At 56.3% G+C, this 14,511-nt stretch overlaps 1 protein-coding gene across 1 annotated transcript in view; it reads left to right on the forward strand.

Annotated features, from left to right (window-relative positions):
• Positions 1-420: 420 nt before the first annotated feature.
• BMP8B (bone morphogenetic protein 8b) overlaps positions 421-14,511 on the forward strand; it is a 32,063-nt gene continuing 17,972 nt past the window's right edge. The window contains exons 1-2 of the mRNA XM_009252135.4: positions 421-1,120; positions 14,274-14,463. Of these exons, the coding sequence (XP_009250410.3) occupies positions 787-1,120; positions 14,274-14,463 (524 nt within the window). The 5' untranslated portion in view covers positions 421-786. The remainder of the gene's footprint in view (positions 1,121-14,273; positions 14,464-14,511) is intronic.

A 14,511-nucleotide genomic window follows, 5' to 3' on the forward strand; every position in this document is an offset into this window, starting at 1 on the left:
GCCTGGGACGCTGCCCGGGCGCACGCGGGAGCCAGGTGAGGGCGCGGGGAGGAGCAGCTGAGCAGGTGCCGGGAAGGAGGCGCCTGCAGCACGCCACGGCGACCCCCGCACGCCACGGAGGGCCGGCCAGGTGGCACCACTGGCGGGACCGGAACGACGCCGCGGCCCTAGGATCTCTGCTCCGAGGCCCGCGGCGGGAGCCACGACGGCCCTGACCACGCTGACGCCCAGGCTGCGAGCCCCTCGCCCGGGCCGCCCGCCCACCCGCCACGCCGAGGTAGCACCTCGGGGTTGCCCCACCCGCGACACCGTCCGCAGCCCCGGGCCCTCTCGCGGGCGTGGCCCCTGCGCCCAGGCCCCGCCCCCGCCCCCCCATTGGTCAGTCCCGGGGTAGGGGCGGGCGACGCCGACCGCTGGGCAGGGCAGGGACTCGCGGGAATCGCACCGCGCGGGTGGCTGCCGGAGCTCGCCCATTGACCCTGCGCTGTTCGGACCGCGGCCACAGCCGGTCTGGCGGGCACGGCGGCGACAGACGGATTGGCCGAGAGTCCCAGTCCGCAGAGGAGCCCCGGCCTCGAGGCGGTGGCGTCCGCGTCCTCTCGTCCAGGAGCCAGGACAGGTGCCGCGCGGCGGGCGCTCCAGGGACCGCGCTGAGGCCGCGGTCGCGCCCCGCCGCGCCCCGCCGCCCGCCGCCCGCCGAGCCCAGCCTCCTTGCCGTCGGGGCGTCCTCAGGCCCTGGGGCGGCCGCGGAGCCGATGCGCGCCCGCTGAGCGCCCCCGGCCCGCCATGGCCGCGCTTCCCGGCCCGCTCTGGCTCCTGGGCCTGGCGCTGTGCGCGCTGGGCGGGGGCGGCCCCGGCCCGCGACCCCTGCCCGGCTGTCCCCAGCGACGTCTGGGCGCGCGCGAGCGCCGGGACGTGCAGCGCGAGATCCTGGCGGTGCTCGGGCTGCCTGGGCGGCCCCGGCCCCGCGCGCCACCCGCCGCCTCCCGGCTGCCCGCGTCCGCGCCGCTCTTCATGCTGGACCTGTACCACGCCATGGCCGGCGACGACAACGAGGACGGCGCGCCCGCGGAGCGGCGCCTGGGCCGCGCCGACCTGGTCATGAGCTTCGTTAACATGGGTGAGTGCGGCCGCCCACGCGGGGACCCTCGGAGTAAACTGGCTGCAGGGGAGAGTGCGCGCATCCGCGGGCGGTGCCGGGCCCTGGCCGAACGGGGAGTCACAGGCGGTGGACGCGAACCACAGGGGAGTGGGACCGCCGTGGTTAGGGAAAGTCTAAGGGTCATGGGGGCCCCGTGGGCTGCGGGGTGGTCAGGAGCAGAGTGTGGGGGACTGTGGACTCCCAGGCGCTGCCTTCATCCTGCCCCAAACACACCCAGGAGTAAGAATCAGGTGATGTCTTTGCCCACCTGGGCTGCCCGGGGAAGACAGCCTGGTCCTGGGGAGACAGGTGAGTAAACAGAGGCCGGGATGCTGTCACTGTGATAGGGGCAGTACTGAGGAGAGGGACAAAGTTCAGCGTGGAAACCTGTGGTCACATCATCAGAGTGACCAGAGCTGAGTTGTGTGCCCTGAGTCCACAGCAGGCTCTTCCCTGTGCTGAGCCTGGGTAGGGTGCGGCTGTCAGGGGCGCGGCTGGGGAAGGAGCAAACTCAGCTCGCTGGGGCAGGGACTGTGGCCTTGTCGCCCTGGGCCCAACACCTGGGATGTGATCTGGTATGGGGTGAGTGTCCAGTCCTGTGGAATGGTCCAGTGGGCAGCTGGACCCATTTTGTTCTTCCGGGCAAAGCCCGGCTTTTCCTGTCTGCAAATATCTTGTATCAAACCCTGGAGCTATTTATTCCTTAAGATCTCAGAGATTTTTTTTCCAGTACTAAACTCTTTGGCCTATGGTCGTGTAGTTACTGTTGGTAAGGTCCCCCATCTGCTTTGCCTCCTGTCTGTGGCTAGTGACAGGCCGGGGTCTGGGGAACCAAGGACCACAGATCAGCCCAAAGTCGGGGAGCTGTGGGGCTGAGAGGAGGGAGAGGGTCCCTGGCCCTGGCCATCAGCCTCCCTCCACAGACAGCGTCATTAATTCTTCATCCTCCCGACAACCCTGATAACAGCCACGGTCTTCATCCCCATCTCCCAGATAAGGACAGTGAGGCTCACAGAGGCAGCGCCATGCCTAGGACAGCACAGCCTCTACGCTGCTGAGCCAGGACAGGCCCAGGAAGCCTGACTGTCCATCCAGTGCTCAATGAGATGACATTTCTGTTGTCAGGTCAGGCTTTCAGGGTGCAGAGAGCTTTCTGAGGAGTCTGGGCTGAGGAACACAGGGGACTGAGCTGCAGCAGGTTTTGTGGGGCCATCAGCCATTTGCTTCCTACACTAGGGCAGAAGAGGGCATGGCCAAGCCTCTGCTTCCCGCAACCCAGAGCTGGTGGTGGGGGCGAGCAGCAGAAGGCAGCCATTCACCATCGCTGAGCGCCCAGTGCCAGGCACAGGACTCTGGCCGGTGGGATCTGGATGCTGCCTTTGTAGTTAGAGGACAGGGTGGGGATGTGGGACAGAGGAGACCATCTGTGAAGCTGCGGCTGGGGCTCTGTCATTAGGACAGGCTGATCCTGGGCTCAGGACCAAGAAGAGTTGTGGATGGAGTCGTCCAAGAATGTCCCCAGGGAGCCGCCCATCAGAATGAGTCACCACCCAGCCCACATCCTACCTCCCCTGGCATCCCCTGGGTCAAGGCATGCACAGCCTGGTGGAGCTGTTGCTGTGAATGGGGCAGGGCCTACCCCTCTGTGTGACCTTAGGGAAGTTCTTCACCCTCTCAGCCTTGGTTGCTCCTTGTAAAAGGAGGTGCCTGGTGATCTGTCCTCAGGGTTGTTGTGTGATTGGTAGAGGGGCGGGAGTAGAAAGCCTGTGCTGCTCCCCTCAGAGGGTGAACCTGGACCTGGGCACTGTTGGCCCCAGGCCCTCCCAGCTGTGGCCTAGTTCAGAGGTGACAGTAACATCTCCACATGTCTTATACACATGTAAAACCTAGAAATGGATTCCAAAAGCCAACCAAAAAGTGTTTGTACCTGTTTTTAGAATGAAAAGTAGCATGTGAACTTTCACAGCCTTACAATTCCTCATTTAATTCATGTGAGACTGTTTTGCCAGCCCTGTTTCATGGGCTCAGAGAGGTTAAATAGCCAGCCCAGGGCCACACAGCACATCCGGGGTGACATCCACAGCTGTGGATTTCAAATCCTAGCTTCTTCCCACACCAGCTTTGTGCATTTCATGAAGACCCGGGGCCTCCAGTGCTGCGAGATTAACAAGCAGATCGTTGTTAGTGGAAGCCCAGGCTGTGGGTGGGCGCAGCCAGCTGTCAGAAAGGCCTTCTTTATTCTGCTGTGCTAACTGCACTAGTAGAACTCTTTCAGTTAGAGTAGCTTTAACTGGTAATTACTGAGGCTGGGTGGGGCGGTGCGGGGGCATGGATTAGACACATACCAGGATGCTCTCCATGTTTGGAGGCCCCTGGAGGTTGGTGGCCCTTCTCCTGCCTCAGCCTTCCGAGTAGCTGAGATTACAGGCATGCGGGCAGAGGCCACCACGGGATCTAATAGCAGGGTCGCTGTGGTGTCACCGCCCACACCCAGGCTCCCACACCTGCTCCCGCCAGCTCCACCTCTCCTATCAGCCTCATCTGACTCCTGAATAGCCAGGCCTGGTGCCCGTAGGGCCCAACTCTTGATGGCAGCCTGTGGAACCCAGGGGGCGGGGCTCTCACAGGCCTCCCACCATGTCTCCGTGCAGAGCAGGTGCTTTAGGAAGCCAAGCCTGCGTCCTGATGTTCAGAGCCTGCACTGGGAGGCCAGGGCTGGGGTCAGAGCCGGGGCCCCGCCTGGCCTGTCATCCATATCAGCCTGTAGACCTGGGCTCTCTTGGGCAGGACAGTGATGGAGCGGTTGGATTCTGTCCCTGGTCTCTCTGGGCTCAGGGAGGGGAGAGCCCTGAGCTGGGAGGCAGGACCCAGGTTCTTGTGCTGCCTGGGCCCACCGTTAACTCCTGCATGTCCTGAGCCACGGCCCTTCCCTTCCCTGGGCCTCTGCTTTCTCGTCCATTCTACGGTGATGGCGTCAGAAAAGCAAGGTGCCTCCCAGCCCTGACCTGTGGCTCTGTGGCCCAGGCGCCTTCCCACAACACCGCCATGCCTTGGCCCCAGGGCCTCAGGCCGGCCCGGCCCCTCCTGAGGGAGGAAGGATGGCAGGAAGGACCACCTCTGCACACTCCTTCTGAATCCTTCTCCACCCACGTCAGCGGAGAGGCAGGTGCCCATGTTCCAGATTGAGAAACTGAGGCATAAGCAGGACTAGCAGGCAGAAGTCCAGCCAGGATCAGAATGCAGGCAGCTTCATTTTTGTCCTGATCCCTTCCTGAACCAGACAGATTTGCTCCTGTGGTCTCCGGTGGCCATGGACAGGGATGTTGATGAACAGAGCCATCTGGATTTGGGAGAAGCAGGACTGAGCGGGAATTCAGGACCTGGCCCGGGTCCTGCTCTGCCCTTGCCAGCCGTGTGACCTGGAAGGGTGGCACCATCTCCGTGGGCCCCAGGGCCACTTCCTTTGGTTCTTTACTAGGGACCTCTTTCATTTTCTCGTTCATTCATTCAACAAATAGTTATGAAGCACCTCCCACGGACCAGGCACGGTTCTAGTCGCTGGGGATATAACAATGAGAAAAGTAAAGTCCCTGCCCTCAGGGAGATGACTTTCTAGTGCGAGAGACACATAATACATACATAAGCCTTAAAGGTAATTGTCGGGTGTGCTAGACAGCAACTCCCCATCTGGAAACAGGAGGGGCTGAATAATGGCAGGACAGACAGGGCTAGATTGGGGGTTTCTGACCTGAGACCCACACACACGGAATTTGCATCCTGACACCAATACCTGACCTCTGGGGTTTCCAGTCAACCTCCCCAAGCCTCAGTTTCCTCCTCTGTAAAATGGAGATACTCATCTTATGGGGCTGTTCTGGGCTCGTGTGAGATGATACCCAGCGATGCCCACGTGCCCAGAACCTCCGCATCTCTTCCTCCATTGGTATCTCACAATTGCTGTCACATCTGTGTTTGAAAGAAAGGAGAGAGAGGCTCAGAGCAGGTAGGTGGTTTTCCTAAGGTCACACAGCGGGTTGTCTCCCTGCCTCCACATCCTCTGCTCTTCTCCAAAATAGCAGCTGCCTCTCCACACAGCCCAGGGCCTGGCCCGCCGTTAAATGCAGTGTGTGCTGCTGAAATGGACTGTGTTGAATGGGAACATGTGATATAAACTGAGACTACTCCTTAAAAAATATGTTTTTATTTTCACAGACAGGGTCTTGCTTTCACCCAGGCTGGAATGCAGTGGCATGATCATAGCTCACTGCAACTGTGAACTCCTGGCCTCAAGCAATGTTCTCACCTCAGTCTCCTGAATGGCTAGAACTACAGGTGTGCACCACCATGTCCAACTAATTGCTTTAAATCTTTTGTAGAGGCAGGATCTCATTGTATTGCCCAGGCTGGTCTCAAACTCCTGGCCTCAACTGATCCTCCTGCCTCAGCCTCCCAAAGTGCTGGGATTACAGGCATGAACCACTGTGCCCAGCGTTTTCTTTTCTTTCTTTTTTTTTAACTGCATACATTAATGCTCACTGTTTTGCAACTTTGTTGTTTTTCATTTAACAATAAATCTTTTATCCATCTTAAAAGTAAACTATTAGGGTGACTGTATGCCCAAAGGTATTTGTCCTTGCAATAATTGAAGGTGGGTCCCTTTTCCCCAAAGTTCTGTCTGGCCACCAGAACGATGCACCCTTTCGATACCTAGTGACTGGTCCTACCCGTTTCCGCAGTGTTTTCTCACCCCTGGAGTAAATGATTATGACTGCCCTCATTCACAGAGGAGGAAGCTGAGTCTCAAAGAGTGTAAGTGACTGGCCTCGGGTCCTGGATGCACAGACCCACAAGAGCAGATATGAAAGGTAGATCACAGCTGTAGGAGGGTAGGCCCTGGAAGTGGGGCAGCAGAGTGGTGGCCCTGGAGTGGGGCTCACCGGCTTTCAATTCTGGGTCTACTGCTTAAGAGCTATGAGCTGTTGAACAGATCATTTAAAGTCTCGGCATCTCAGTTTCCTCATCTTTAAAACTGGGATAATAATGCCTGTATCCGGCCAGGTGTGGTGGTGTGCGCCTGTAATCCCAGCACTTTGGGAGGCTGTGGCGGGTGGATCACTTGAGGTCAGGAGTTCGAGACCAGCCTGGCCAACATGGTGAAACCTTGTCTCTACTAAAAATGCAAAAAAAATTAGCCAGGCATGGTGGCGCGGTCCTGTAGTCCTAACTCCTTGGGCGGCTGAGGCGAGAGAATTGCTGGAACTCGGGAGATGGAGGTTGCCTGGGAGACGGAGTGAGACTCTGTCTAAATAATAATAATAATGCCTGTATCATAATACAGTGATTAAATAGGTTAAGGCATGTAAAAACTTAGCAAGTGTCTGGCCAGGCACGGTGGCTCATGCCTATAATCCCAGCACTTTGGGAGGCCAAGGTGGGGCAGATCACCTGAGGTCAGAAGTTAAAGACCAGCCTGGACAACATGGTGAAACCCCGTCTCTACTAAAAATACAAAAATTAGCTGGATGTGGTGGCGGGCGCCTGTAATCCCAGCTACTTGGGAGGCTGAGGCAGGAGAATCGCTTGAATCCAAGAGGTGGACGTTGCAGTGAGCTGAGATCGCGCCATTGCACTCCAGCCTGAGCAACATGAGCGAAACTCCATCTCAAACAAAAACAAAAACAAAACTTAGCAAGTGTCTGGCACTGCTCAATAAGTGGCTGTGGGTATTATGAGGGAAGGGCCTGTGGGATTATGCCCCAGCCCCCAGTCATTTACTTAGGGACCTAGAGCAGAGTAGTAAAAAGCATAGCTCCAGGATCTGACCAGGCTGCGTGGGTGAGATCCTCATTCCACCTAGGCCTCCTTGTACCGGATGCTGTGGGGGGGCTTCCCAGAGCTTCTCTTCAGCATTGAGTCGCTCATGACCCAGCTGCCTGGAGTGCCAGCTGCTGACAGCTCATAGGGGAGTCCTTCTCTAGGTTTTTTTTTTTTTTTTTTTTTTGAGATGGAGTTTTGCTCTTGTCGCCCATGCTGGAGTGCAATGGCACAATCTTGGCTCACTGCAACCTCCTTGGGTTCAAGCAATTCTCCTGCCTCACCCTCCCAAGTAGCTGGGATTACAGGCACCCGCCACCACGCACGGCTAATTTTGTATTTTTAGTAGAGATGGGGTTTCATCATGTTAGTCAGGCTGGTCTCGAACTCCTGGTCTCAGGTGATCCACCCGCCTCGGCCTCCCAAAGTGCTGGGATTACAGGCAAGAGCCACCGCGCCCTACCCTTCTCTAGGTATTGATTGACTGGGCCCAAAGAACTCCCCAAGGTTAGGCACCATCCCTGGGGACACCCAACATCCAACAGCTGGTCTATGGCAGTACCAGTGCCCAGCCCCCTTGCCTTAAGGAGAGACAGCTCTAAAGGGCCACCAGCCCCAGAGCTCCTGGTGCAGTCTCAGTTGTCTGAGGCCTTTGTTGTGGTTGCATCCAAAACTTGCTCCCTTCATTCACTACAAAAAGCAGTAAACTTTCCAGTTTCCCCAGTAAACTTTCTGACCCAGTGTCTGTTGCCCAGAGAGCCTAACCTAAGATACAATTTATACGATTATAGTCTAATTTATTTAATGCTCTGAGCCTCAGTTTCCTCCTCTGTAAAATGGGAGAGCTACCTCATTAGCTGATTAGGGGTATTAAATGAGTTAATCTGTGTAAAATTACGAAAAGAGTGGCTAGTCAGTGATCAATAAATGTCAGCTTTATTTGTTTTTAGCCCAAGGCCAGCTGGTTAGTGGCAAGACCAGAAGCAAAAGTTGGTGATTTCTTTTAACTGCTGGCTCTATCTTGAGTAGCAGCTGTTCCTTCTGAACAGTCCTGGACCCTGCACACATCAGGCTTCTGGGGAAGTTGATGGCTGCAAGACCTGGGTATGGAGAAAGTTGACTCGTTCAGGGCTTTAAGAACAGTCTATGAACACTCTTTAGCAAGCACTGCTGCAAACCTACTGTATGCTATTCCTCTTCCTGTTTATCCTGGGGGCTAATAAAAGCATAGCCCCAGCCCAGCCCAAAGTCTGCTCATTTACTGAGAAAGAGAAGCCCAAAGACAACTCAATATAAATGATCCCCAAATGGAAGAAATGTCCATTCACCCACCTGGCAAACATGGGTGTGAGGGTTCAACAGTTCAGAAGACCAACAAGATCCTTCTCTCATTTTCTGGGAGACAAACAAGGCCAAAGGAGAGGAGGCATGGCTCCCAGCTGGAGATGGGATCTCACTATGTCACCCAGGCTGGAGTACAGTGGCGCGATCACAGCTTGCTGCAGCCTCAACCTCCCAGGCTCAAGTGATCCTCCCACCTCAGCCTCCCAAGTAGCTGGGGAGTACAGGTGCCCACCCCCATGCCCAGCTAATTTTTAAACATTTTTTTGTAGAGACGAGGTCTCATGATGTTGCCCAGGCTGGTCTTCAGCTCCTGGGCTCAAGCCATCCACCGACGTCGGCCTCCCAAAGTGCTGAGATGACAGGTGTGAGCCACTGCGCCTGGCCTCTTGCATGTTCTTGAAATGCCAGTTCCTGAAGTGAAAATCCCATCATGGCTTTTCCTGCTCAGGAGCTTCTGTGTGTCCCTTCAAGCCAGAATGGAATTCACGTTTCCTCAGCCTGGCATTCAGAGTTCAGCGTTCTAGTCAACACCAAGCACCGCTTGGTGTTCCCTTGACATATCTGCAGCTTGGAGAGGCCGTGGATGAGGAGAAACGAATGTAGACTTTGGAGTCCAGACAGACTTAGACCCAAATCCCACCTTGGATGCTTCCAGTTGTGGCCTTGTGCAAATCAGTTAACTTCCGGGATCTTTAGTGCTCTCATCTATAACCTGGGATGAATAATGTCCCCCACAGGGTTGTCATGGTGCCGCCTTCACCATAGCCCTCGATGGTCCTGCTTCCTGGGATGCACAGAGTTCTGTGTCCCCTCCGACACTGTGCCAGTGCTGGTCTGTGTGACCGATAGACTATGACACTAGTGGTGATAGGTCCCTGCCAGGATTAGTCTATGAAAGACCGTGGCTTCCATCTCTCGGATGCCTTGTTCTGGGGGAGGTCATGAGGTGAGCAGCCCTATGGAGAGGGCCACATGGTGAGCAGCTAAAGACAGAGCGTGGAAGTGAATCTGTCAGCCCCAGCAGCTAAGTCTTCAGAGACTGCAGCCCTAGCTGACAGCTTGACTGTGACCTCCTGAGAGACCCTGATCCAGACCTACCCAGCTAAGTTCCTGGATTATTGGCCCTAAGAACAATGTGCAACAATATGTGTTTGTTGTTTTAAACTGCTACATTTGCATAATGAGTTACACAGCAACAGATAACTAACACAGGCAGGTTAGCATGAACAGAAAGGACATACCACGTGTGCCCAGCATGGTGCCTGACACAGGTCAGTGCTTAAAAAGTGTGACCTGGCACAGCATCTCCCGCCTCTCAGCCTTTCCCTAGGTGACTCTTCAGTTCTCTTCCTCAGAGTTCTTCTACCCCTCTTGAATATGTTTTCAAGGAAAGTTTTCTCTGCCACCTTCTTCCAAAGCCCTGTACATGACTGCGACCGTCACTGAAGCACCTGTCCTGCATTGCGTGCACTTCTCTTAGGATTCCAGTCGCTTTCTGTCTATGTGATGCAGGGGCCCACCTAGCCCCTCTTTCTCCTCCTCCCCAGCAACCCCTGAACAACCTGAGAATAGGGACCAAGTCTGACTCTTCCTGGCACCCCCCATGGTGCACCCAGCCCCTGAGTGGCAGGAAATTGAGGGAAAGAGGAACCCAGCAGGAGGCAGGGAGTGCCAAGAGCAGGGAGGAGCCTGGGTCTGGTCAGGTGGGACAGAGTGGGGCCGGCCCTCCCTGTCTGTGTGGGGGCCGACAATGGGTGCCATAGCTCCCTGGGCCCTCCCCTGGAACCTCAAGTCCCCACAGGGCCCTGTCTGGAGGAAGGTGGCTGCACGGACATTCTCGGGTGTCTGTCAATAGGAGGGCCTTGTTGATGGGTGACCCCCACGTCCCAATATGTCCCATTGAACTCCAAGGCCACTCATTTCACACTGGCCCCAAGCGTGAACATCCACATCACAGGCCTCTATTCTGACACGGGCCTCTAATCTAACCCTGGAAACCCTCTGCCCCTCCTTGGCCTCAGTTTCCCCATCTCTGCAGGGTTGCCTGAAGGCCTTTCCAGCTCTGACCAAAGAATGTGCCCACCCCCTGCCTGCTGATGGGGGCTCTTCCGGCTGAGGCACAGGGTGGGGAGGTGCACCCAGCCCCCTCTCCTCCCGGAACCTCTTTCCCATAGACGAGAGGATGTGTCACCCTGACCGCTTCTTTCTGGAAAATTCCCACAGTTCATTCTTTCCCGGGATTTCACTAGAGGAATTGCGTCTTTCTTGCTCACATCTCCTGGGATCTATTATTGGCCTTGGCGGGCTTTATGTGGTGGCGTGTGTGGGTGTTCCCTTTTAATTTGGGGTCCAGAACTGTCTGAGGCCTGGACCGGTAATTATGAGAGCAGCACCATTTATGGAAACAGCCCTTGAAGCAAGCCAGTGATGAGACCCGGCTGGAAATACCTCAGCATGGAGCCCTGGGCCCGCCTCGAGGCGGTGCTGAGATTTCTGGGTGGGAGAAGCCCCTTCAGGACACAGAACCAACAGGTCATGAGTCCCGCCTTCCCTTGGCCTGCAGAGGCTGTGGGGCCCAAGCCTTCTTTTGGGTCTGAAGTGCCCCTGCCCCCCCGCCTTTGCTACCTGTGGGACCAGCCAGGCAGGCCCGGCCCATGCACCCCGGGGCTCTGGGGGAGCCGCTGTCCGCCCTCAGGGGCCAGGCTGGGAGAGGAGGCAGGTCCACAGCAACAAGAATGTCGGTGGCTTCTGATGGAGTCACACGGGGACATGGTAGCCACACCCAGACTGGCAGTGACACCCAGCCCAAAGGGCTCTGAGTGCTGGACACTGAGCCGCTGTCCTGGGGACAAGAGGCCCTTGGAAGAAGGGGCCGGGGCACCCCTGCTCTGGGGCCCCAGAACACGGCGGCTGATGAGCCGACATGCGAGCCTCCCATGTCCCCCCACGTGGCTCCATCCCGGCCCTCCCAGGGCTCGCCGTCCAGAGGAACAGCTGAACCAGAGACAGCAAGCCCTGGCATGGGGGCCGGGAGAGGCTGAAAGCCTGACCTGCCTGGGGTCTGAGGACTGGGAGGCTTCTCAGTCGGACTCAGAGGGACGGGGCCGCCCGGGGAGAGCAGCTTCCAGGAGGGACTCTGTGGGAGGCATCTGCAGGCAGAAGGCACAAGAGGCCCGAGGGACAGATGACAGGGCCCTGGGACACTTCCTGTGGGCCCTTCAGGGCTGGGGAGGGTCTGAGGGGAGGTGGGATGGGTCACAGGCCATAAGATTCTGCTCTGAGCTGGAGAATGAGGGTGTCTTTTGAAGTCCCACTTTTTGGTCAGAAATAAGACAGATTTAGGTTGTCTGGGTGAGACTAAATTGCCCAGAGCACAAAAATAGCCAGAGCCTTTGTTGATGTTGGGCTGAGGGTCGCAGAGTGTGGCATCTGGAAGCCTAGCCTGGAGTGGCAGGCATGGGGCCCCAGATGTGGCCAGCGGAAGCCACCTCCTGCCCACAGGGCCTTTCCTGGAAGCGTGGGGTTGCTTCCAAAGTTTGCTTTATCCAAGGCTGGAGGAGGAGGCTGAGGGTTCCATCAGCACAGGTTGGTGATTCATGATTGTTTATTTTCCCGGGAGCCACATTAAGGTGGTTTAGGTGGTTTAGAAAGCAAATTCATTTGCTGCTTCCCCAGACAGAAGCTGGTTCAGCATGAGACCATTTGGGGCAGCTTTTATGATTTTGTAGAAAATAAACATTTAGAGGTGCTTGTGGAACCAGGTATAGCTTGGTCTGTTTCCTGTGACCAACGAATTGCTCTCTGCATATGTCTTTTCATATTTTTGCCAATACATCTTTGGAATTTTTGTGTCAAAGGGTAAATTCATATGTAATTTTGCTAGATATTGCTAAATTCCTCCTCTACACAGCATTCCTATCAGCAACGCCTGAGAGAATGTTCGTGTCTGATCTTAATCTTTTTCCTTCTCAAAGGCCATATGGAGCACCCTATGAAAAGCACCCATTACTCTTGAGCCCATAACCTTTTCTATTTCTTTCATAGCATTTACAGTAGAACAATAGAAATGACATCCCATATTTTACTTGCTTTTTGTTTGTATTTTATGTCTTCCGTTGGACCGTAAACTCCATGTGTGTGGAAAAAGTATCTTGTTTATTGTTGTATTGCCCACAACAGTGTTGTATACACAGTAAGAACTGGATAAATTTATTTCTAAATTAAACATAATGAACTTATTAGATGAGTGAAAGAATACATTTATTTAGAAAAACTTAATTCAAAGTATTATTTCTGACCAAAAAGTAAGACTTCAAAAGACACCCTTGGGTGCTGTGGGACAAGGCACATTCATTCCTTCTCCACCCTGGGCTAGGATAAGCGGCCACCTCCTCCTGCCCACACATGTCTGGCCCCGTCCCCTGCCCCGCACAGCTGTTCGCCTGCCCATGGCTGGACCAAGTCCCCACCAGGAGGACAGGAAGTGCTCCCTACATCCGCCTCGGCCCGCACAGCCTGGTGCTTTTCCAAACCTGACTGTGGTCACTGAGCCCAGTAACCACAGAAAATTTTTAAAAAGACTCACAAACATATCATTGAAATCTCAGTGTTGGGTTTTGGGGAAGGCACTGGGCGGCTCCCACCCCTGCTTTCCGGAAACACAGATTTCTAGAGTTTGAAAGGGATGGGAGGCTAAAGTGAGACTGCCCTAAATATAGCGTCCTGGGTATTTCCGGATATTTCCGGACACCTGGGGAAATGTGGGCTTTATTCCGCAACTGCAGCCTTTGTTTGATTAGCAGGCCAGCCCCCGCCACGGGGCCCTGCTGCCCATCTCACTTCCAGCCCGGCCTCTACCCTCGCCTCCACCGTGTCTTCTAATTCCCCTCCACCCATGCCGCCTCCCTGCTGCCCCCGTCCCCTGTGCTTCCCACTGGCCAGAGGCGCAGCCCAGGCTCCTGGCCCGGGATTCGCACCCTCAGCAGGCAGGCCACAGCAGATGTGCCGTCCCCAACATCGCTGACCTGTGGGCGCCTCCACCCTGCGCATGCGAGGTCCCCTCTCCCTAGAGCACCCTCCCTGCTACCTTCTCCACCTACCAAGACCCATCCCACCCTTCAAAGCCAGTTCAGATGCCACCTGCTCAGATCCCATCACCCAGTGAGACCCTCCGACTTCCCCAGCACCTGACTGGCCTCTCTGGGAGTTGTCACTCCTGCCCTGGTTTTTCTTGTTCCTTTCCACGTTTCCCTCCTTCATCTTCCACCTTGTTCCAGAAAGGAAACGTGGGTCTCCTGCCCTCTGCTGTTTCCTGGTGCTTGCTTTCCCTGCCCTGCCCTCAGGCCCCTCTGCTCTGGCCCTCTGCCCTGGCTGGCTGGTCCCTGCAGGGCCCGTCTGTCTCCCTGACACCATGGCAGATTCCCACTCATGCCTCAGCCCAGCTCAGCTGTCAGCCCTGAGCCTTCCCCTGCCGCACCTCCCATCCAGGCAGTGGGCAGGCTCTGGATGGCTTATGTCCCCTGAGATGCCGTCGGTTATGTCAGTTATGTCCTTGTCTACCAGGTTTCCCTGCAGGGCCGGGGCCCTTTTCTGCCTTGGGTCCAATGTCCATCTTCCCTTTAGCCTGGAAGTTCCCAGAGGAGGCTCCCTCCTGTCTCATCTCTGGGTCCCAGGACCAGCCGGGCTGAGAAGGGGCACAACGGGAGTTCGGGGTTTGGAGCCTGGGGCCTGCTGAGCACCAGCCAGGTGCGGGGCTCAGGGTGAGCCTGGCTGCAGGGCCTCTTGGCCCTGTCTACACACCGGGACCAAGCCTGGAACAAACGTTTGCACAAAAGGAAGCCGGCCCCACCCAGGCCTCCCTGGGTCCGCTCCACCTTGAGTGTTGGGTGGCTGGGGGTGGTGGCTCACACTAGCTCTGCCCCCTCCAGAGCCCGAGCCATTCTGAGTGCCAGCCCAGCGCTGCTTTGTCTTCTAGTGGAGCGAGACCGTGCCCTGGGCCACCAGGAGCCCCACTGGAAGGAGTTCCGCTTTGACCTGACCCAGATCCCGGCTGGGGAGGCAGTCACAGCTGCAGAGTTCCGGATTTACAAGGTGCCCAGCATCCACCTGCTCAACAGGACCCTCCACGTCAGCATGTTCCAGGTGGTCCAGGAGCAGTCCAACAGGTGCCTTCCCCTTGGCCTGGGTGCCCCCCCAACCCCCCACCTCACAGT

This window comes from Pongo abelii, chromosome 1, assembly GCF_028885655.2.
Source record: "Pongo abelii isolate AG06213 chromosome 1, NHGRI_mPonAbe1-v2.0_pri, whole genome shotgun sequence".
NCBI lineage: Eukaryota > Metazoa > Chordata > Mammalia > Primates > Hominidae > Pongo > Pongo abelii.